The sequence below is a fragment of the Larimichthys crocea genome, chromosome IV, assembly GCF_000972845.2.
Source record: "Larimichthys crocea isolate SSNF chromosome IV, L_crocea_2.0, whole genome shotgun sequence".
Classification (NCBI taxonomy): Eukaryota; Metazoa; Chordata; class Actinopteri; family Sciaenidae; genus Larimichthys; species Larimichthys crocea.
This window is the reverse complement of record NC_040014.1, coordinates 1234204-1259343: the sequence shown is the minus strand read 5'-3', so window position 1 is coordinate 1259343 and position 25140 is coordinate 1234204. Positions and strand designations below refer to the sequence as shown.

General features: G+C 38.4%; 2 protein-coding genes across 3 annotated transcripts in view; one reads left to right on the top strand and one right to left on the bottom strand.

Annotated features, from left to right (window-relative positions):
* galt (galactose-1-phosphate uridylyltransferase) overlaps positions 1-23047 on the bottom strand; it is a 30010-nt gene extending 6963 nt beyond the window's left edge. Inside the window, exons 1-9 of the mRNA XM_010742243.3 lie at positions 22835-23047; positions 21940-22109; positions 21632-21707; positions 21302-21350; positions 17096-17225; positions 15922-15978; positions 10291-10413; positions 3604-3736; positions 1977-2060 (exon numbers count right to left, since the gene is read on the bottom strand). Coding sequence (XP_010740545.2) covers positions 1977-2060; positions 3604-3736; positions 10291-10413; positions 15922-15978; positions 17096-17225; positions 21302-21350; positions 21632-21707; positions 21940-22109; positions 22835-22871 — 859 coding nt within the window. The 5' untranslated portion in view covers positions 22872-23047. The remainder of the gene's footprint in view (positions 1-1976; positions 2061-3603; positions 3737-10290; positions 10414-15921; positions 15979-17095; positions 17226-21301; positions 21351-21631; positions 21708-21939; positions 22110-22834) is intronic.
* Positions 23048-23265: 218 nt separating this feature from the next.
* The window catches only part of sigmar1 (sigma non-opioid intracellular receptor 1), a 4888-nt gene continuing 3013 nt past the window's right edge, over positions 23266-25140 (top strand). Inside the window, exons 1-2 of one of the 2 annotated variants that reach the window (XM_010742245.3) lie at positions 23266-23572; positions 23724-23775. In XM_010742245.3, the coding sequence (XP_010740547.2) occupies positions 23428-23572; positions 23724-23775 (197 nt within the window). In that variant the 5' untranslated portion in view covers positions 23266-23427. Of the gene's footprint in view, positions 23573-23723; positions 23776-24661; positions 24761-24909; positions 24962-25140 lie in introns of those variants that run through there. The other variant, XM_027278604.1, reaches the window with a different exon arrangement.

The following is a 25140-nucleotide window of genomic DNA, read 5'->3' as shown; positions in this document are numbered from 1 at the left end:
AGAAACTTTTCTACTGATAATAAAATATCCAGCAAAAGTGATCAAAACCACTGGGTTGGTGAAACCAACTTTAAACCTGCTCTAATCAATGTTTTTATATTAGCAATTGATCAGATGTGCGTAATGTGAAGGATGTCGCTGATGATGACAGGCATAAAGAATTATCCACTGACACTGCAGTATACCTCAGCTCTATGTTTTAGCATCTTTTACCTTACATCTCTGTTTTGGATCAGTCTCAACACTGCAATGTTGAGACTATTCCAGCTGCAGCAGATAGCAGTTTTCACCAAAAACATTTCAAGACACTCCTTCCCAGAAACAAATGGTACACAAACAAAGTTAGCACCATTGAGCATTTAGTACTGAGCAGTTCAAGAGCCATATACCAGCTGGTAGAGACCAAAATAGAGATAAAAGAGGAGTAAATATTAGACCAAGGAAATAAGTGATTCTAGGTAATGCAATTCTAGTCCAATACACTTTATTTCAAATTCAGTATCTCCTCACAGTCCACTAGCTTTAATCTCGATGTATGCACTGAAAAAAACATCTGGTGGTTGTAAACATCCTCCGCTCTGTAAATAGGAAATGTTAGTGATAATAGGAGAGTTGTGAGTATCACTGTCTGAGTTATATAGAGATTCAGGCTCAGGGCAGCTGCATGAACAGGGAAATTAGCTATAGAGACCAAAAACGTTTTTTGTACCAGGTTGTAAACATGTTTATTTCTGCTGTGAAGTTGGGGTTTTTGTAGATCTGACCAGCCTCAAGTAGCTGTTCGAGGAGCTGCAATTTTTGGCACTCTGCATTGGCTTCACTTCACAGCTACAGATGTTTCTACTTGCAGTATAGTAGTTGTTATTAATGGCTAAAAAATAAATGCAGAAGACATGTCACCTTTTTGTTTTAAGCATTGAAGACCCTGCCACTTTGATGTTCAAGGATAAAACGATACGTTTTTTTTCTGTCTCCCCATAACCGATGATAAAAACCTGCAATAAAATTATGAGTGCTCTTAACCTGTGAGAACTCCTGCTGTCCGTGGTGACGATGTAACAGACAAAACATTAAATATGCTGATGAGTGTGAGTGTGCATTGAAGTGGTAATAAGAGGGTGACATCAAAGCTGAGAGTTTCTCGTCAATTTATTACTGCGGGGATGATTGAAATGCAACAAGGCTTATCTAACCTGTAGAAAATGCACACTGCCTTCTAACTTACATAAATCTTTCCCAAGCTCATAAATTATCTTACGTGATATTAATATCATGCTGGTGTGTGACATCAGCTAAAGTAAAATTATATTTGAGAGAAAAAAGACTGACTGATTTCCACCCTCAAAGATTGTAAAAGATGTGCAGAGAAGGGCTTTTCATTAAAAATGATGGATCTGATGTGAACAGCACAACTCAGGGTGAACACTAACTTCAAGAAGCAGGGGAAGGAAATAGGGAAAAAAAAGTGTAAAAAGAGAGAAAGGCAGGAAGGTGTTGAAAACCTGAGGTGTGAAAGCATTTTAATGCATCCCTTCCCTCTTTATCACTTGTCATTCCGGTTTAATTTGGTACAACACTAGAAGTCTTTAAAAATCCTGACTGTGAAAAGACTTAACTTCACACATTTCATGACTGGCTTTTGCGGATTATAACACAGATGAGCACATTGCTGTCAGACTAGTGGAGTGGAGCTCATTCACATATCAAACTGACTACGTGAATTCGTTTATGGCTGGCCTGATATGTGAACAGCCTCCAGTTTGTAGCACTATTTGTGTTATAATCCACCAATCCATCCACAAATCTTCATGTATTTAGATTTATTTATAATTGAAAATGTCTTTAAACTTTCACACCATCTGCCCCTCTCTCCTTCTGTCACTTTACAAAAGATACTTTAAGCAGGTAATCACATTTATACTGAAACTTTTTTTTCTTTCCTTTTTAAACACACAACTCTCTACTTTTTGCCTTACCGTGCCAGCCCATGGAGTACGGGAAAGAGATTTCAAACAGATTGTCATACTTGGTCAGCAGGCGCTTCATAATGTCAGCCAAACCTGATAAACAGACAGAGAGAAGAAAGGGACATAGTGTACTGTGAGAAAACAGAAGGAAGGTGGGCAGGCGGCAGAGAGAAGACATTTGTTAGTGAACATTGTTAATAATGAATGACATGAGGAAGGGAGGTTGAAGCGAGGGTATGTAAGAAAAAACACCTGAAAACGAAAAAGGAAAATTGAGAGAGGGATGTATAGAAATGCTGTCAGTTAAAAAGAAGATAAAATCATTGTTATTGATGGGAAATTAAATACAAAAGAAATGCCTAACAACACATGAGAAATAAGTCAGGACCAGAGATAGAAAAACAAATACATGGTTCCATAAAAACACACAGTTTCTCACTCACACACAAACCCTGGACAGATCCGACAGCATCAAAAAACAGATTCAAATTTGAGACAACTTCTTCAATTGACACTTAATATGACGCTGGATGTGATATTTACAGCATACAAATCAGCTGAGAATAATAAATCGTTCTATTTTTATTTAACAATATCTGTGTGTTTAGTGAAACGTCTACATATAGGCTCTTCTGTGGTTTATTATTGGTTGATCACATTTCAAGAAATAATAAAAGAGATGAGTATCAGCCGAAAATGCTACTGAAAATACTCGTCCTCATTGTCCTTCTACCTACCGATTGCAGGAGCTGATTTTGATTTGTTATTCCACATCTCTGGCATTCACTGTGACACAGTGGTAATGGGCTGTGTCTCAGAAGACACCTATCCTACTGATCCTTCTTATCGATGTGCCTGGGGCTTCACACCTTCATTACACACAAGCTCAATCAGCTAAACAGACTCTCGAATGTCAACAGAAGTCTTCCAAATGAGCCCTTAGTTAATTTCCAGATGCAGAAGTGTTTTGTCCTTGAGAGGGAGTGGTAGGTAATCTCACTAGATCACTTCGATCTTAAGAGAATTCATCCTCTGACAGCAAAAATAACACACCATCTGCCAGAGTCATTTAAACACCATAATGTTCGAAGAAAGGGAAGTGAACAACTGCAAATAACCAATTTATTCAACTATTACCCAAGCATTTCATTATCTTAACTAAAATATATAATGTTGGGAGGGTAGACGGGTAAACAATATATGCAATCAACATGAATGTACCAGATTTAATAAGCATAGTGTAACAGAGGGATTATTTATTTACAGACAATAATGTTGTGTGATAATGACTTTGATTCATTTTTTTAATTGGTTAGTTTTTAGATGTATTTCATTTTTAATTGAATTCATATATTTAATTTGAAATTTGATTCGAATGTATGGCGACTGATCATGCAAGATCCACACACACACACACACAAGAAGCATCTTGGCTGGGAATCAAACCTGCGGGTTTCCCACTGAGCCGCTGAGTCATCTTAAACTACTCTTAATTGTCTTATCACTCTCTCAGTCACTCACATTGTCAGTATCTTCACACACACACACAGGCACACACACAGGCACACACACACACACACACACACACACACACACACACACACACACGCACACACACGCACGCACACACACTCACCCTCCCTCTCCTCTGTTGTCAGGTCATTGATTCTGAGGACATGTCGTCGTGGTAACAACAGCGTCTGGAAGGGCCACGTTGCCCAATATGGAACCACCGCCAGCCAATCAGAACTCTCCACCACTACACGCTCCTAGTGAAGGGACAGAATTAAAATGGTCTTCAATGTGTAGGAAAACGTTGTTATGTATAAAGTGTTTAATAGATTTTAGACTTCCAAATCCAACCTTCTACCTTAACCTGGTGCAACAGTATGTTTTTTGGTACATTTATATAAGCATAGTACATAAAAAATATGTAATATATAGCCAATGTAGGTTAAATGTCACAGACTGTAGCCAGATAAGTGTCAAGCTTTAAAAATGCAACCAAACGTCATAGACATTTCACCCTAGGGATGGCACTGTCAGTCTGTCAGTGTAGACTGAAATATCTCAACACTTGGTATACACATCCATGGGTAAATTCTAATAACTCTGGTGAACCATTAACTATTTTATCTAACACCATAATCAAGTCAAAATTCCAATTGTTGATATAACCATCAGAATTAGCACAACTAGTGATGTTAGTGTGATGCTAATTAGCAATATTAGCATGCTAACAAGCTAAACTAAGATGGTGAACATTACTTTAAACATCAGAATTCTAATTGTAAGCATGCTAGGATTAACACGTGGCTCAATGCACAAGGCTGTAGACTCTTAGTCTTGTTTTCAGACCACAGGTATTATGGTTAAAAAGTTGGAATAATTGGCAAAGGTAGCTATCATGGGTAAGATACAATATGTCAATATGTCATCCTGCAACACAGGGAAATTCTCATGGGAGTTGTAGTTACTGAAGTTAGTGCAACACAGTTAGCCTGTCTTTGGTTCCCCAGAGCCATCTCTCAAGAACTTGCTGGCCAACTTCACATTCTATCAGAGATTTTTAGCAGACCCTAATCTGTGCTGCCTTAGAAAGTAGGCTGGATGCATATTAATATAAACATGGCAGTACATTACCCCGTAGGAGAAATGAATTGCATACTAGGTGTTGACGATGATACGAGAAAAGATTCCTGTGGAGCACAACATCACTCAAGAACTCAATAAATGACCTGAATTTTTTATAATAAACTCCTTCCTTAACATATTCAGGATCGTTAAAATCAATGGGAGTCAGTGAACCAGACTCAGAGAGTCTTAAATTAGTGTTTTCAAAATGAGCATGATTCAACTGGGTGAGCCCCTTGAACACACGTCAATTTAAGTTTTTCAAAAAACAGTTTAAGCCAGTTTACAGTAACAGTCAATTTATCATCTAGAAACTTCGTATTCCACTTATTAGAGAGAACTGCTTCTACCTGACTTGTCTCTCCTTTTCTCACTTCATGATTTGCTCCCTTTTTCAGGTGTTTTGTGTGTTTTTTCCCCAGTCCTGTTTTTATGTCTGCAGTTTTATCTTCTCACACTTCTGAATGTGCCTCTGTTTTTGTCACTGTACCAATTGCCTAAGATAGAGCTCATGTGAGCTGTTTGTAGCAGGTCAATGTCGATTTAACATGCATTTATCCGCAAATTTAGTAATGAACATAAATATATAAATAAAATGAACTGGATTAGAGTGCTTAGGCTTATTAAATCACCTCCCACCATGCATTCTGACATGAATAAAACAGGGAATACTAAGTAAAAGAAAATACAGAGAAAAGCTTGACTGGTAACAAAGTCAGGATTGGCTGTTTGCAACAAGACGCTTAATTGTCATAAACTGTTTAAATGCAGAATGTGTCAGAAACTGAGATTTAACAAGCAGATGAGTGGGCACAAACACGACCTGTCCTTGGTATTACAATTCATCAGAAATAGATTAGCTCAGTGCGCGGTGTGTGATGGTGGGAGTCAGCTCCATACTTATCCCAAAACAACACAGTCAATCCCTCCCTCTCTGTTGTTTTTCTTTGCAATGGATTTCCAGTAACTGCATGATAGCATATATTCTCCTGACACAGTCGGATCACAAACAAAATTCTGAGAAGAATATGTGGCTTTTTAGCAGCTGAATGCTTCACCGTGTTTACCAGTTATTCACTAACTTTGTCTGCTGTTTGATGCTCGGCAGGTAGCGTACAGTAAATTTATCAAAGCTAGTTTGCTGAAAAGAACAATACAGTAAATGTGGCATGAAAAATTTGCTTTACGGACAACTTCTCTCAGCAAGTAAATGTCTCGTTAGCTGTGTTCTCAGTTTTTTAGAGGCTGTTAAGCTTAGCACTCCACATAAATGATGTGTGTTCATATCAATATGTCCCCTGTTAGTCTGGTACCTTAGATTGTATTAATAATTATAACAAGTATAAACTGGTCATATAATGTGAATTATAGTACTCTGTGAACAAGCTAGCTAGCCATAGTGCTAAAAAAAACTTTAATAGTGTTCCTACTTGTCACAACTCAAGACAATAAAAGGTAGCAAAGAAATAGACAAAGACATCCAACACACCACAACACAAAACAACCTGTTACAGCTTGATAAATCACACCACTATCATGCTTAGTGATAGTGTTCTCAACCTGAGCAGAGGCATAATAAGCCTGAATAACTAAAGACACCTGTGTTGGTGCGCAGAGCCAGAGGTTATAGACTGACACTGTTTTGGGCAGAATTTATCACAATAAATAAATCCTGGGATAACAACTCAACCCTTCACCATGTCTAATAGTAGCCGAAAATGGAGCTGTACCAAAAACAGACACACACCCACACACACACATACACATATTTCCACATGTTTTGTGTCTGTCTATAAAGCTCTTTGTTGTTTAACGAAGACTCAATTCTCAATCTGTCAAAATGTCAAAAGAAGGTCCCTTTTCTGACTTAACTGCAGCTAATATAATAAATAAATAAATAAATTGTCTCTACACTTTTTTATTTTCCTTCTGCTACATTTCTATTAACTTATCTTATTATGTTGGATATAGTATATCCATGCTGTGCTGTTCTGCAATGTATGGAAACTTCAGTAACCAGACACCAGATACGAGAGAGTGTTCGGGCATCCTAAACTGTGAATCTTCCTGAGGTTTGAACAAACTTGTCTAGGCATTAGTGCATAATTAGGGATCTACAGGGAATGTTTTGGTGTTTAATAACTGTGGAGGAAAACACAGACTAATCAGACAAAATCCCAAAGTGTTCAGTCTTTTTAATGAAATGTACTTGCAGTATAGGATTCTACTTAGTGCCTGGTGCAATAACACTTTCTATAGCTTCCCTTACAATAAATATTTTGAAATAAAGAAAATGAGCAGGGAAAAAAAAGGAGGTAATTAGATCTAAAGTGCTTAGTTAAACTATTGTGATTTAACTTAAAAACACCAACTTTAAAGTCTGCATATAGTAAGAACAAATATATGTTCTGAGTTTGTCAGAGCAAAAAGAAAGTGTTATTAACCACCCAGCCAAATTTGAATGATTGAAAATATGTACTTAAAAATAATCTCAGAATTGCCTTTACACAGACTTTAAAATGATTACACGTCTATAGATAAACTTCTGATGTACTTCCTTCCAAACTGTTCTTTTTTCTTGTCAAGATTTCAGCTTTCCCTTCTTCTTCAGTCTTCCCTTCCAACCCTCCTCACAATCATATTCCACTGTATTCGCCCTCCGTGGCCTTTAACAGGATTATAAAGGAGCAAAATGAAGATAGAAAAAGATGAGAGAGAGCCAGGATGGAGAGGGAAGATTGAGGAGGAGGAGGTGGATTCAAGAGCGAAAGAAAGACAGATAGGAAGTGGAGTATGTCCTAAAACAGACACCTCACAGACAGCAAATCCCAAAGAGCATTATTCAATTAGCTTACAAAGTTTTTGTTTCAAAGTCAAGAGTGTCACCAAGGAGCAAAACCACAGTTCAAACTCCTCCAGACACTCCAGTGTGCCAATTTATGGTCCTAACCCCAGCTCAGAGAGACAGGCACAAAAAGAAAGACACACACACATGCACACACTAGAGGATAAGAACAATTACTTTAAGGCATTCTTGCAAACACACACACTCACACACACTTCTGCTTCCACTCTGATTTTATAAAGGTCAGTCCTCATGAGCAGCTGTCTAGTGTCTACTCTGCTCTTCTGGAAACCTTAATGCTGTACCCTCTCTCTATCTCATTCTCTCACACACATACTCCCAGTAGAAGAGGTATTTGTCCATTCCCTGAATGAATCAGGGGCTGTCTGATTTCGCTTTCCATTCTTACCTGCACATCCCTCTCTCTGTGACTTTGTGTCTGTCCTTACTCGTCTCCATCCACTCCTTTGTATCCTTTTGTTCCCTCTCTCTCGGCCTCTTTCTTACTTTGTGCTCAACCTCCTTTTGGTTAATTTTATACTCTATCATCAGGCCTATTGTCCCCTTCCAGACTATTCTTGAAGAGAAATTAAATACCTTTCCTTTAAGCCACTCAAAAGAATCAGTTGTGATTCAAGTGTAGAAAAAAAAAGAGAATAGAGAAACGCTACTCTTAAGATAGACCCCAAGTGGATTTCATCTTTGTGTGTGAAGTCCCTCATCAACAAAAGCGATTTGTTCTGGGAAAAACAGGAAAGAAGTTGCTCTTTTTACTTTCCTTAGTTCTGAGAGAATTTAGATTGGTGTGAGAATGATCATTCTGTCCCAGTTTTATTGTCAAGCAATACCGATGCTAAACTTGCATGGCTGGCACGCAAGACCACGTACAATCATTTGTTATTTTTCCTTTCGGTTTTTGTACAGATCAAACAAAGTATAACAAATATCAGTGGCAGGGGAGCTGTTTCCTTTCTCTGTATGCTAAGCTAAGCTAACAGCTGCTGGCTCTAGATACGAATTTGTCTTACAGTGAAGACTGGTATTGATCTTCTCATTTAACTATTGATAGAAAAGCTAATAGGTGTACTTTATTTTAAAGTATTTATTTAAGTAAAACAAAAAATAAAATTATTATTATAAATATTTTTTATTCCATGGCCTGCATAACTTCCAAAAGCAAAATCTCAGATTAATTATTAATGTTTTCAAAACCTTTAAAAACTATAGTGGGGAAAAACAAACAAACAAACAACAAAAAAAAACATTTCAAAATGTATTTTGTTGACTTCAACTTCATGTTTCCTTTTAAGAAATCACACACTAAAAAATAAAATTAAGAAATTGCTGGTATGTTTTTGCTAGTTTACTTTCCCTTGCGCATAATTCCAACAAAACGCTAAAAAGGTAATGAAATGAGGCTTTCAATTTGGCCAAAAACAGATGAAACACTTGGATAACTCTGGATGACACCAGCACAGGAGGACACAGGACAGATGATAGTGAAATCAAATAATCATCCAATGACCCAAATAACAAAAAGCTACAATCTCTTCAGCAATACTTAAATTTAAAGGATGACTTACAAGTGTAAGCCTTAAAGTAAGGCTATATCAGTTAATCTTATTAGGACAAGATACACCGACAGCATATTTGTTTGGCTTATAACAGGATAAACCAATTTCAAATAGGAATAAATATAGCACAAGATTAAGTGTATTAAATATAAATATAAATAAGTATTATGCTGTCTCTTTACAGCTCAAGGGAGCAAAACAAATAAAAGTCATGGCTCTGTCAAGTTCAATTCTTCTGTCGAGAGTTCGACCACAGTTTCCATCAAATGCCTGCTTACTAATGAGACATTTGCCAACATGCTTAATGCACTCAGTGCTCTGTTGGACCCTGTCTTCAATGGTTACTGCTGCTGATGCTCCACACACAACTGGAAAATCACTCATATACACACACAGACACACACGCGCACACACACACACACACAGTTGGTTTTCCTAATCTTCACGCAGGTTGAAGATGGATGCCACAGCATTATGCTAATGAGTGTGTCTGCTGTCCAATCACACGCTTCACTGACTGAAAGACAGGCAGAGGAAGCTGATAGGTGAAAAAAAGAGAAAGATGAAGTAAGAGAACGAGAAAGAATGAGAAGCATGGCGGGAAAGGGTGGAAGTAGATGGATGAATGGAGAGGCAATGAGGGCAGTCATGGTGAGAGAAATATGATGTTACTGTCAATGTTATTTCTCAAAGCAAGCCTCTGAAGTGTATTAGAAACCATTATCACACAGCTAAAATGACTGTGCTTCTCATCGCTGCTCATGATATTGCTCATGATCATCAAATCCAAATTTCAGTGGGGGTAATCCAATGGCCAATTAAAATGAAGCACTTAATTTAACCAAACATGCTGTTTAAGCCATCTTTGTTGATTCGTTGTTTCACATACTATGTTGGTCCTCTAATGTCAGATTTCTTGCACATCTTTCCATGATGCATATGATGGAGAAGAGATTGTTCAATATGAATCCCATGACTAAATGTTTACCACTTGTTTTTGTATCATAGTACATAATGGATGCCATACATTTTTATTTAAGAAAATGGAATCATATAATGAGAATTCCTCGCTTGACAAGTTTAATTTTATTTCAATTGTCAGCACAGAAAGGGAAAAAGGCTGCCTTCTTTGTAAGATTGTTGAAATGTTTTCTGGAATATATGGAACTGAGACCAGAAGGAGAGTAAATCAAGAAAGAAGAAGTCTCTGAGGGTGTTCATCTTCAAATGTTCTTTTGAAAACACTGTGTTTATGTGTGTACAGCGGTACCTTCTTCTCTGCCTCTTGTCTGGCGTATTGCAACAGCATTGGCTCTCCATGTTTCTGATAGTAGGCTCTCTGACAGCGGTCTGACAGAGCAGGCTCATTAGGCAGGAAGTTGCTAGCCCAGACCTATGATGTAACAGGAAGGAAGATGGATGATGAGACAGAAATCGAGAAAACCTCAGAGTTATGCATGTGCGTGTACTACTGTCTGTTCAAAAAATGCGAGGGGCAACAGGCTATCTGCCCACATTTTCCCATTACTCCCATTCCAAATGACCTTAATCAATAAGGCTTTCACAGGTGCAGAGATTTCTGGGTTTCAAAACTCACTTTAATTTTCCTATTCAGGTTTTTCAGATTGATAAATGGACTTTCTCCTGGCAGCCACTGGCTTACATTTATTTCAATACAGAGTAAAAATCAACTTGCAGACACTAAAATGTAATTGAGACAGGCACTTCATCACAGTAAACCACATCAGCATGGTCCCATCTATAGGCACTAAGGGTCCTGTTGAATTATTTTTTCCATCTGGTTCGTAGCATTATAATCTTATCAGCTACTGTCTTGTGACAATTTTGCCTCTGGGGGTATGAGCCAGTGTTTTGGGCTTCTGGTGTAGCCAGCAGATAAAACCGATGAAACTCAAGCCTTGTTCTTGATTAGAATAAAACTTACTGTAGATGCATATAGAAGACCATCTAGATTTAATGTTGGGAAATAAGGACCCATGTCTGTCACAGTTGTACAAGCTCCATCTTCCTCTCAGTTTACTGCATCTTTCTGGATTTTGTCAAATCCCACCACTCTTAAGAGTTTTTCTCCCTTTCCAAGAACCAGATTATTCTTCTCCTTGCACAACTGTCCCTAATTACTACTCAGAGTACGTATCAGTGCCTTTCCCTCTCCTCTCAGATCATCTATACAGCTCACACGCTGTTCCTGTCTCCGTCAGCCAGTTCATGTCATGACCTGTCATGACCTGCTCTTCTGGACTCATTGGCTTGTACTTACTGCCTGCCCACCCACTGCTGTGGCTGTTATTTCACCTTAGTCTTAGTACAGAGCTTTTTAACCAACCTGCCTGTCTGGGTACATATAGGTCCTCATACCGGTTGCCCAAATTTTCATTGTGACAGTATTTCACAGTGCTAATAGTAATGTAGCTGAAAGCTAATGGGGATTTGGATTGCACAAGATATGAAGTAAAATACATGAAAAAGGTATGACCTTTACTTACAAATACTCATTAAGAATGTTAAAGTCATATTTAATTAGAGCTGATTGGTTGGTTAACATTTTAGGTAACCAACATAACATTTGATCCAGCTTTAGTTAACAAGCTGTAAATGTCAGAGCAATGTTCAAAGAGACAGAAACACTCACTCACTGACAAAATTAGCATCCTGATTGTGATGAATAACACCAAGCAGCTGTTTTGACTAAGATGAAGACACTGTTGAAACTTTCCTCTCATCAGACACCAAATGCCGTTCTGCAAGCAGACAGTATTTAATCTAAATGAGACGTCGGTATTAACTGTGATTGAAAAAGTAAACATCCCTGGAGAAAACAGGCAGTTCAATGCTCTTAAACTATGGGATATTGTGGGTCATGTGGTTTGTGGAAAACATTTGTCTGTGTTAACTTACCTCCACAAACAACACCACGGTTCATTTTCAATCACGCTTTGGGGAAAAACACTTTTAGGCTTCATAATGTCCTTCTGCAGCAATGCAGAAAGCTTTTTATGGACAACGGTGAATGTCACGACAGACATTCTGATCATTTAAGCTTGCACTTTATGGTATTTTAATGGCTGTAAAAGCGGAAGAAGAGTGCCAAATGACTCCAACAAGTAACTACTGACTCCCAGCTGCATTATAAATCACTACCCGAGATAACAAGTTACTAGGGTTTTGAATAGGCGGTATTTGCATATGGATTTGTCATAATTACCATCCAAACTAATGGACACAAGTATATGCAAAATTCAACAGTGTGCAATATATTTCTGCTCTGATGAGCCAGACCTTCACCAGAATATTGATTAGTTAGCTGCACACTTGGGAGCAAAGCTGTTTGTGTCAGTCAGCTTGTTGGTTTCATTTCATTACTTGTGCATTTTGCCCGGGGTAGGAATTACTGTAAACTGTTTTCAGGGTTTTTCCCATTTTAATTGCTGTAGTGCTTTTAGGCCAGTACCGAACAGTACAGAGTTTTACTGAAAGTCACATATTTGTGTCACCAGGAGTTGGTTTTTCCAATTATAAAATTCCATCGCATCAACAGTGTAATAATCAGTGGCATTCTCTGCACTGCTTCAGGCTGCATGGCAAATTGTTTTCTGATTAAACACTCCTCCACTTTTTCACCCACAATGCAATGCAGGCATCAAACTGTCATAGGCATCGACAAATCCTTTTGTTTTTTTGTGGGGTTTTTTCTTCACAACAGAAGTAAAAAGCCACATTAGCTTCATTGAGGAAATGTACAAAGGCTCCTCTTGATGATCAGGAGTCATTTTTTTTATTCTGAGGCAGTTTATTAGTGTCCTGCTTGCCATGCCTTCAGGGCACATATCATAGCTGCACTGTCCTGGGATTCAAATTCATGAATAAATACTTAATGTGCTAATTTTAAAGCAATTGCAATAAAATATTCTTCTTTTAAAAAGCTGGAAATGATCCATGTTTGTTGGCATTTTTGCCCTAGGTAAGTTTCTCTACACAATTACTCCATTGGAAGCAGAAAGAAGCTTAGCGTAATATTAATATGAATGGCTTTTGAATACTGGCTTGAATAAAGGCTGTAACATGATCATGATCCTGAAAAGACAGAAAGAAACAAACATGGTTAATTTGCGAACTACATCTGCACGCCTCCAGGCATGTATGAGAGTGTGTTAGAATATATTTGCACGACTTCCAACATCTGTAGCCGTGGGTCTATTTGTACACCTGTCATTTTGTATACACGGATCTATCATCTATCCAGCAGCAAGATAATGCAAGATAAAGAGTAAACAATTTATATACTTATTCCCACAAGATAGATCAGTCACTTTAAAGGTCCAGTTAAAGGTTTAGGTGTAAGGTTTAGGGGCTCTATTTACAGAATATGTCGGAGATGTATTATAACATTTATACCTACTATTTACTTATTATTTTCATTAGAATTTAATCAACTGAAAATAATACTATAGAATGAGACACGATGGGTCCTCTTCCACGGAGTCCGCCATGTTGAATCGCCATGTTTCTCAGAACTTTCTCTTTCACGCTTTGAACAGGAGGGTGATGGAGGGGGTTGCCATCGGCAACTACACCAAATGCCACTAAATCTTAACTTTATCTTCCGAGTTTTGTTTCTCAACAGTAAAATACGTAGTAAATATGAACTCAATAACCATCTGCGCCTGAGAGGAAAATGTTTTTAAACATATTCTAAGCACTTCACAGAGCATTGTATATAGTTTGTGCTACTTATATAAAAATAGGATATTACTATTCCAGAGGCATAGGTTTTCCTTCTTCCACTTACATAAAAATACATACAGCCCTGTTCCTATGAGACTAAAGTTAGAAGAAGCAACGCTGCCTCCAGAACATGATTAACATTTTCTGTTCGTTATTCTTCAAAGTTTTAGATCTTTGCTTCTTGCGTTTGGCCTGAAGGGGTTGCCTAGCTGTACACACACACATTTACACATTACTTTTTGCTCTGACTTTGATGTCTTAAAAAAAATGGGAAATCTTGACTGCAAGAAATAAGAAACAAGAAACAAACCTGCTAAAACTTAAAAAAAAAAAAAAAGCTCCATCAAAGGCCAGATCCAGGTTTGATTTTGGACCCTTGATACTGGACTACATGAACACATTTTTTGATCTTGCAGCAGTTACACAAGCACAAACAAGACTTTGATGGCACCTGAATACATGTATAATAGGGGTTAGCCATATTAATGAGATGGTTTCTACTTTTACAGTTACTTTATCGTAATCTACTTTTTTAAAGCAACTCTCTGAAGTAAGAAATAAATCACATGAATGAGGAAACAGATCAACCATAGAACATCTATGACCCACAGTGTTATTCTGAGGTTACATACTGCCCTCTGCTGTTAATATGTATATTACAGTAGTCATCCTTTGTCCAGTCAGCCTTTGTTTCTACCTGCTCTGTAGGGAGTCAAATATTTATTTTATTCTGAAACTCTGCTGTATATGCACTACTGTGACAATACAATAACACCTGTAATAAGCTCCTCATCTCAGAGATTTTACATTTCAAATGTCCATCCATTTTCAATGACAGCTGATCCTCATCAGGGTCACATGGGGTTGGAGCCAATCCCATTTTACATTGGACACACCCTGGACAAGTCACCAGTTCATCACAGAGCTCAAATGTAATCTAATACTCTACTGCCAGGATGGACATCTTTTGCTATGTATATGTACAATAATTAGTTGTCTTTGTACACAAAATAAAAGGGAAGATGGCAAAACTTCAGCTGTATTTGTGGACTGCAGTTAATAATTAAGAAACTATTCCTTAGTTCAACATTTTACGAATGTTAAGTAGTGACCTTTAGAGGTGTTGGTATGCAGGTGTTGAGTATGTATGAGAATATTTAGTGAAAACTACAGGATCTGTCTGTGTGCTCCTTTTAGAAGGAACGAAAGGCTATTGGTACTAGGTCTGAAAACTGAAGTGGTTTTCTGTTTACAAAGTTACAAATTGGCTTCAGTTAGTAATATGCAGTTGAACCTGGCGTAATGGTCCCACACATTTCATATATGCTGGGTAGGGTTCCTCTCTGAGTAAATAAAGCCATAAAAAGGATATTTCCTTACAAATACATGCCATGTTTGCCTACTTCCTCAACCTCATACTTTTCAGCCTGACCACTTTTAGTCTTAAGCTGAAGACGGGCTGCCTTCATTCATGTACTTCACAGTGGTTGTGGTCTTTTCATTTAGACAGCTTCATTTGTTTTCTAAATTTAGTTGGATAGCTGACATATTATTTTGACCATACTGACAACAATATTGCTGTTTAAAATTCAGCATTGACTGATTGTGCTTTTCCTCAGTATCACACTGCGAAGTGACAGTTTGACAGAAAAAGCCTCTCTCTCTCTTTGTTGCTAATCTCTTGTTGTTAATCTTATCTGAATCAACTCACTGAATGGACAAACATGAAAAGATATCAAAACGCCCAAATAGTAACATAATTGGTAATTTTGCATAACAGACAGTTGTTATTTCTGAGTCACATAACAGCTTCTATGTTCAGACTTGTCTGCCTTCACTACACTTCACTGTCATAGTGAATGTGAAGAGCTAAACTCAGAGATGCGCAAATTGGACCAGTGACACTAATAATATTCTGCCTGTGTGATAAAAGCATTTGTTATTTCACATTAATGCTGCGCCTTTAACATAACTGTGCTGCAAGAAATGGATTGCATGTGTGCAAATGTGTGTATGTATTTCTGAACATCATATTTCCACTTCAAGGACATTTAATTCATCCATGTAGTTAAAATGGGGCAATGTTTACACATACATATATACACTGTAAATCACCTTTTGTGTACGTGTATGTGTGTATGTGTGCATTTCCTACCTGACAGTGAGGATGTGGATTTGAACAACCCATCATAGCTCCTTTATTTTCAAAGATCTAAAACAGAAAATAAGAGTAAAAGTTAATAAGGTTTGTCAGTTTGGCTCGTATGTCGAGCGACAAAACTAAGGCAAAGAAAATGAAAATGAAAACAAAGATATGAACAGAAGAAGAAGAAGAAGACTAGAGCCTTTGGGTGGCAGCACTGGTGCAGAAATGCTGTTTTTCTTCAACAACTCAAAAGGTCAAGGTCTCCCTCAAACATAAATCCATGCTCATGCAGGTGACTAAAACAAGGATTATCCACTAAATTGGGGATTGGCCAACCCAGCTTCACCAGAGTCCTGCATTCGTTTTTTAAGGTTGTTCCATAACAGGCCTTCATGGCAACCACAGAGGACCATACATCGCCCATGCTAGTTTCCCCTGGTACAGATGAGGGGTTGAACTTTGGGAAACCTGCACTATAAGCTACCAGCATCTACTGTATCATGATCCGGGGTAACAGAGTGGGGTAGGTTCAGAATTGCAGAGTATGAGGCATTTCTATGGATTTTTTTCTTCCTACTGGGTTGGTTTGTAAATAAAACGCCAATACTTTACAATGCACACACTCAAAAATCATGTGTAGACTAGAGTAGAGAAATGGGCTTGAATACATTTGGGATATATATCTGGGATACACTCTCAGTCTAATTATCTTACAAAAAAATATAAGTTAAATCAAAAATTAAGACTGTGTGCACAAAAAAACATTGGAGAGAAGTCAAATATCATAAAAAGGAAATTACAAGACTGGCTGAGCTACAGAAATTAGAAGTTGAGTATGCAGAGTAATATGAACAATTCAGTTTTGGTCTTTGTATCAATTTAACAACTACGATACAATGATTTGTTCATGATTTTGGTTATGTATGCTTTAGTATCTGTTGCCATTCCTTCTCTCTCTGCTGGTGCTGTTTGAATTTGCAAGTTTGCTCAGAGGCGCCATTAAAGTTTTACCCAATCCAATAGAGGACATATTAAAATAAAACATTTGAGAGAGCAGAAAACAGAATGATCAATGATGCTGAAGTGCAGGGTGAAAGGTTTACCTGTTGAAATGTTTTAGCTATTCAGCCCTGAGAGAAATCATTAATGTGTGAGTGTGTGTGTGCGTGCATACACCACATACCTGAACCCAGGGGTACGTTGTGCCTAATTCTTCAACAAGCCCCACCCACTTGTCAATCACCTTGACAACCTCATGTTTTTCCATGAGAGGGAGGGTGATGTCAGACCAGGGATGGAAACACATGACCTTACTGAAAAAGGAATGCAGAAAAGATGTTAGATAGTGGCTGAAACAGGATGCTAGATAACCTGTCAAGCTGTACTTGGGAGTCAGTGGTGCTTTGGACTAAATGCTAACGTCAGCATGCTGATATGCTTATGGTGACAATGCTTATGTTTAGCAGGGATACTGTTTAACTGACTCACCATAGCTTACCATAAGAGCATAAGACATTCCCATTAGCTGAGGCCAATGAACAGTCAGAGAATCAATGAAAAAAACTTTTACAATTCATCCCATGGTGACCATCCAGTAGTTGCAAGAGATCATCATTGCCCTCATGACGCAGCATGGCTGTAAAACTGTGTCAAACACTGTGCTGTTAAGGACCCTTCTTTGTTAAGTGTCTGTCTAATCATCAGTCACTCACTATGAATGCAAGAGTAACTTCTGTTGCTAAAACCCCACGCCACCATCACGCATCCAAGAGAGTGTGAAACTAAACTTGTCTCACTTTAGAACTGATCTCCGGTGTTAAAACCAGGGAGGAAAAATCTTTTCAATTCATTCTTCACCTCTCATCCCATCTTTTGTTTGTCTTGCCTGTTTTTTCTCCATGAAATATATACAAAAGACAGCCTTGATCTACTGTATTTGGGCCTGGTTGGGTCTGGTTAATAAAACTAAAAGTGATGCTCTGTAAGATTGTTTTTATGTGTCTGATGCACAGTGCTGAATTGCTGTGAAATGACTGCTCTGCACTTCCCAGAGAGCACTTGTCAAAAACAGCTACACGTCTTCTTTGACATCTTTTTCTTTGGCTTGTCTGCTGGAGCTTTTGTTCGTGGTACTTTTTCAGATTCACTGCAAAATAGCTGCACTCAATAAATAGCAAGGCTGAGAACTTACAGAGTCGGATAAATCACTACCAAATGTGACTAAAACGTTACAATTAACCGTGAACACTTTTATGGGCAAAAATTCATTTGCGGGATCCAGTGAAACACATTTATTACTATTTATTTATTTATTACTGTATTATTGTCTTTCCTTGTGGGAGTTAAGGCAAGCTGTCAGGGGAAACACAAAATGAATATAGTTTTAGTTCATCTTTGTTAGTGCAACAAAATACATACACAATCTCTGAACAGACCTGAGTCACTGACACATCTATGAGAACATTTTGACTAAAATACACTATAGTTATTTAGAATCCTAAAATCAGATTTAATGGGCAAACATAAAGATATCTGATGTTTTTCCACTTTAATTATAAAGTGATGAGAGACAGGCATGATTGGGATTAAATGACCGGGGTCATTGACTCTGGGGTGAGATTCAAAGCCATGACAGATCAGGTCAGATATCCATCTTGCTATCTGTATCCACTTCATACAGAGTTTACTAGTGTGTATAGCTAACCCGTGTCCTCAGAATGTGTGTGTTTAAGAGAATGCCATATATATGGTACCCAGGGGGATACCAGCTCGATTGTTGCAGTCAGAAAAATGAAATTTCTATCGACAGACCGGCTCCTCTTATGGTCTGGCCAGCTCCTACATGATCAATAATTGAACATGACTTTAGTGTTTATGCTCTGAGCAAAAACAAATGGTCGTATTTATGAATTGTTCATGAGTATTGTAGGAGCTGCCAGCGCTCTAGTGTATATATGTATGTGTGTGTGGACCTAAAACAATGTTACATAAACCCAACACGGCTGATGGGAATTTAAAGTTATTAATGGTAGTGTGAACTTTGTTTATTTGGTCATAAAAGTTTTGGACAAATTAAAATAGTGACCTGATAATGGTACTAGATGAAAAGTCATGACATCACATAAGTTGTTATATGAACAATAGCTGTTCAGTCTGGACCAAACAAGAGCAGGCAAACCACAGAAGTTGTCTGTCTGTCTGTCTGTCTGTCTGTCTGTCTGTCTGTCTGTCTGTCTGTCTGTCTGTCTGTCTGTCTGTCTGTCTGAGCCTTGTTTAAATAGTTTTATCAGTGTGGCTTGAATAATGTCTCGAAGACTAATGTCATAATAACTGATGTTCTTGGAAACTCTGATTTCTTGAAATGAGCTATGTTATTAAATATTTGATGTGTTCTGAGCATTACAGTGAAAACTCACTTATTTGAGTTCTTTCAAAGAAAGAACCAGGAAATTATATAGACAAGCTAGAAAACAGGAGATAGAGCTGGGTGTAATTTGGAAGCAGTTGTTTTTTGTTTTGTTTTTTTCAGAGAAATTTCCTTGAAATAACTTCTTAAAAGAACAATTAAAATTCATTCACACAAACATTTAGCTGTGCTGGGACTCCCTAGATTTTCCTAGAAGATCCTTTTAATGAATGTGATGTTTACTAACTGACATACGTTTTTATTTATCAGTCATATCCAGGACACTTCTTAAGAAATTACAGTGACATAACAGTTCCTTTCTTGCAAGTTATAAAAACACCATCAGGTCTGTAAAATAATGTGTTACCAAGTCCTTCAAAATTTAGGATCTGTCTGCTGTGATTTATTAAGCGATTAGCAATTGTCTCTCTCTTACTCTTTGCTCACCCCATTTCTTTTTTTGTCTCCAATAACCCAAATCCTCAAAATCCCATTTCATCCCATTTTCCCTCTAACTGGTTCTCTCCAGTTTAGTTTCCAACTTCCTCCTTCTCTAACATGACGATAAGACTGCGCAGACCAGAAACACGCAACACACAACAACAAAACCTGTACTGATCAAACGTGACAGCAACAACAAACGTAGACTGAAAAATACCCTGAAACTTAACAACCAGTACAAAGACACGTGTCACTCAGCGTTGCTCTGCTTCGTTACTCTGCGAATGTGTGTGTCAAGTAAAAACCGACAGCAACAACATCTGCCAGTGCACTGGGATTTAAACACCAGGTTCAGTTTTCAACCAGCACGTGCAGTGTTTAATCTATTATTCAGTTGTTGTGTAACTCTGCTGTCAGGCAGAATCATCCAAGGATTCCCGAAATGTGGGATCGTTCAGGTACATCTTTAAAGATAAAACAAACTGTTATCCCCAGACTTGACGACCTTATCTGAGTGGGTTGCTGTCATGAGGCTTGACTCAAGCTACAGGAGAGAAAAGCTTTATTAGTAAAGGTTTAGCTTTCTGTGGATGTCATAATTATATGCTACTGTGTATGGAAGTGTGCACTCACAAAAGATTAGCTCTCCTCTCTTTTCTCAGGCCAACGACGCCTACAGATCAAAAAAGCTAATTTCATGACTGAATGCAAAATATGCAAGATTTGGCTACAGGGAAAGCTCTCTTTCCCAAGGGTCTGGGATGAACCTCACTGGACTGAGGGCCACATCATCATAACAAATAAGCAGCTAGTGCCGTGGGGTCAAACTCATTTTAGTTTATGGGACACAGCCAGCCCAGTAAAACATTTGCATAATAATTTAATCTAAATAATGACACCTCTAAAGTGAAAGTCTGCCTCGTGTTCCTTTGTCGAGTGGACAAATCAGTAGTTAGTTATGCATTTTAATGATAAATTGGATTCAAAATCTTGAAAAGCATTCAGTGTGCCGGACTGAACCCAGGGATCAATGTTTGACACCCTTGATCTGGTGTATCTGAGATGGAGCGGTGAGAAAACATCCCCATCTGCTGGTGTCACAGAGGAAACACTGATCTTAATGTATGTGCGGTGAGGATTTGTGATTTTGTTTTGCACAGTTCAAGATGTCCTGAAAAGAAACAGGTGGCATGAAGCGCATTGATTAACAAAATGATCTTCACCTAATAGCTGATTATGATGATGATGATCACAACAATGAATGAGAGTCACCTCAGCATGGCTGCTCTGATTACACTCATCAGTTCAGATTTAATTAGTCATAAATTTGAATGCATCATAATTTTCACTGATTAAGACTCAAAAAACCTCTGAGCCACATAGTAATTTTAGGGTCAAACATAAATTTTGCTATCTGATGCATTGGAATCAATTAAGTTTAGAGTGACATTCAATCTTCAGTCCCTTTCAATCCAAATAATAACTACACATACTTCACACAGCGATTATCCTGTAGTATTTGACATGAAGCTTTGTTCTTACCAGGCACCTCTGGCAGCTTTAGACTGGAACAACGGATGTTGATCAGAGCCTGATGAACACAGCAGAAAATGTACATTGTTAAAAATTCAATCCTGTGTTAGACTTCCAACATTTCATTTGCTTTGTAATTACATTGATCCACCATTAGCTGTGATCCAAGAGTTTCCATAAAATGATCTCAAAATGAAATACTGTGCACCTCACATGTGCAAAAACAGGCTCTATACGTGTCTATGAACGCATGGAAAAATATTGTGAATTTAATCCTATTGTCTATTTAACACAACGACCTCTTACAGTATTGTTCACAGCATCCGAGATGGCACTCACCAGGATCTGGAGCGTCTGGCTGAAGAGCGGGGAAGTCATTTTCAAACACAAAAGTGCTGTCATAGTCTGAATTTACCTTTAGAGAAACAGAGGACATGAAGAGGTGTCAGAACTGGGAGAAAGAAAACACAAAAATGTTTATGCGTCCAAAGCAAATGCCATTTAGAATTGGCTGAGAGGAGAAGGGATGGGTGGAGCTGTGGTGGGGCAAGAAAGTAGTAAACATCATGACCAAACAAGCTGCTGTTTGCTGTGCAATACAGACCTTTGTATTAATCTGCTGAATTAATCTATCCAACTGTCCTTACCTCTCCATTTGCACGTGTGTTTCCCGGACAGAGAGGGTTGCGGGGGTCATATCTGGGTATGTGTTCCTCAGGAGGTTTTTCTACCTGACCTGCCCACGGCCTCTTCATGCGATGGGCCGACACCAGGACCCAGGTGTCTCGGAGAGGGTTATAACGGAGGTGCTGATGCTCTGAAGACAAGGCAATGTAATGATACACACGATAAGAGTGATCGTTCTTGTGTGTGAGAGAAAGTGACACTGGAATCTAAATCATGTGAACGTGCACAGAAGTCAACCTGATGAACAAGTCCTTTATGTATTTAAAAAAGTTATCCATAAAATGAAAAAAGGAGTGAGTTACATCACGTGAGCAGCACATCACAACACTGTAACACACCCTAAAGCATTCAGACAAATATGATTACAGGATGTTTGTGGGTTACAGGCATGACTGTTATTTGCTGTAACAGCAGGAACTCATGTCACGAGACTGCACGGCTGCCTGTGTTTACTGTGGAGCAATGATCACTCTGTCAATGCGGGGGTGACAAATTAGCTTCATCATGAATTTGTGCCACTGTACTGGTCTGACTGACTTGACATCAACATATATTGATTTCAGAAAAACCCGCACGAAAATTCGATGTGACCGAACTCCATTGAGAAATGTGTTAATTAAAAGTTCCTCCACTATTGGAAAAGCCATTTGTGTAGTAGAATATATTTGTCTAACATTTTATCAATTGCTAGGACCTACTAGAAAATTCGGCTTGTAAATAATCCATGAAGCATCACTTCAGATAAATCTATTGTAATAATTAGTGTTCTGATGCATTGACAGTAGTAACAGTGGGTTAAACAGACAGACAAGCACCCACAGCTGCACATATCCTGGATGAATGAAAGCTTCTTACCTTTAGGATCAAAACTGACTTCATTTTTGCCGCTCATGTCGATCGGTCGGTCGGTCGGTGTGTCACCTGTCCGGTGTCAAATCATTGAACTCCTAAAGTTTAGCAAGCAGCTACCTGTCCACAAAACCCTTTGGCCTACTTCCTGTTTTCCTCACAAGCGAGAATAACGTGCTCTTTGGGACAAATCATTGTGTGCTGACAAAGCTCCAAAAAGTCCAAAAATAAGGGCAAAAACGACCAAAAAAATGAATGACATAAAAGAAATGTTCGCATTTCACACACACTTTTAAAATATATCACTGTGAATGACTAATTTAATATATATATTCAAAATAATTAAAAACTACATAAAAGGGGGGTTTTATAGTTTGCTGGCAACCCCGAAGTTCCTGTCGTCTACGCAACTGACTCGCCCTCTGATTGGCTGAGCAGCCTCTTCCCGCCCTCCTCTGGTCAGGAAGACGCCGTCTTCTGGGCTTCACGCACGCCGCCTCCTCAGCCCATGGCGTGTTTGGAGCGAGCTGTCAGCCCCTTTCCCCACGTGTAGTCACCCCCTGCTGCTGCGCCTCTGTCTGCTCACTTTACTTTCCACCATGTCTGTAGTTAAAACGTGTTTTAAACTGTTGGTGTTCGTCTCAGTCTCCGTCCTGGTCGTGCTGCTGCTGCGACATTGGATGGCCAACAAGCAGTACGTCTTCAACAAAGAAGACGTCGCCAAATTGGCCAAACAGTACGCAGGTTAGTTTGGTAATGAGGAGTTGTATGTGTAAAACCTACAGTTCACTCAAATGTAGTTTAACTTAAAGTAAACTGCACGAATGTATGTAGCCTAAGGAGTCTTCCTCTATACCTTTTTTAAATACTGTATACTGTATGTCTCTATTTTTAGGACAGGACCATGAGCAGGCCTTCTCCAAAGTGGTGGTGGAGCTTAGGAAGAGGTAATTGTCACATTATTTTGCCTTAGAAATATGCTTACTGCAAGAGAGAGAGTCTGTTATGTTCTGAGTGTTTAAAGCCACATGTTGCAGAGCTGAGTTGACAAAACTTATCTGTTCTGACTTGCAGATTTGGCTGCATCTAATCCTTTGTTTTCCATTTTTATATATGTGTGTGTGTGTGTGTATATATATATATATATGTATATATGTGTGTATATATATATATATGTATGTGTGTATATATATATATATGTATGTGTGTATATATATATATATATATATATGTGTGTGTATATATATATATATACACACACATATATATATATATATATATATACACACATACATATATATATATATACACACATACATATATATATATATACACACATATATACATATATATATATATATACACACACACACACACATATATAAAAATGGAAAACAAAGGATTAGATGCAGCCAAATCTGCAAGTCAGAACAGATAAGTTTTGTCAACTCAGCTCTGCAACATGTGGCTTTAAACACTCAGAACATAACAGACTCTCTCTCTTGCAGTAAGCATATTTCTAAGGCAAAATAATGTGACAATTACCTCTTCCTAAGCTCCACCACCACTTTGGAGAAGGCCTGCTCATGGTCCTGTCCTAAAAATAGAGACATACAGTATACAGTATTTTCCCGCCCTCCTCTGGTCAGGAAGACGCCGTCTTCTGGGCTTCACGCACGCCGCCTCCTAGTCCCATGGCGTGTTTGGAGCGAGCTGTCAGCCCCTTTCCCCACGTGTAGTCACCCCCTGCTGCTGCGCCTCTGTCTGCTCACTTTACTTTCCACCATGTCTGTAGTTAAAACGTGTTTTTAAACTGTTGGTGTTCGTTCTCAGTCTCCGTCCTGGTCGTGCTGCTGCTGCGACATTGGATGGCCAACAAGCAGTACGTCTTCAACAAAGAAGACGTCGCCAAATTGGCCAAACAGTACGCAGGTTAGTTTGGTATGTAGGAGTTGTATGTGTAAAACCTACAATTCACTCAAATGTAGTTAAAATAAACTAAACTGCACGAATGTATGTAGCCTAAGGAGTCTTCCTCTATACCTTTTTTAAATACTGTTACTGTATGTCTCTATTTCTAGGACAGGACCATGAGCAGGCCTTCTCCAAAGTGGTGGTGGAGCTTAGGAAGAGGTAATTGTTACATTATTTAGCCTTAGAAATATGATCACTGCAAGAGAGAGAGTTGTTATGTTCTGAGTGTTTAAAGCCACATGTTGCAGAGCTGAGTTGACAAAACTTATCTGTTCTGACTTGCAAGTTGGCTGCATCTAGTCCTTTGTTTTCCTTTTATATATATATATATATCTATA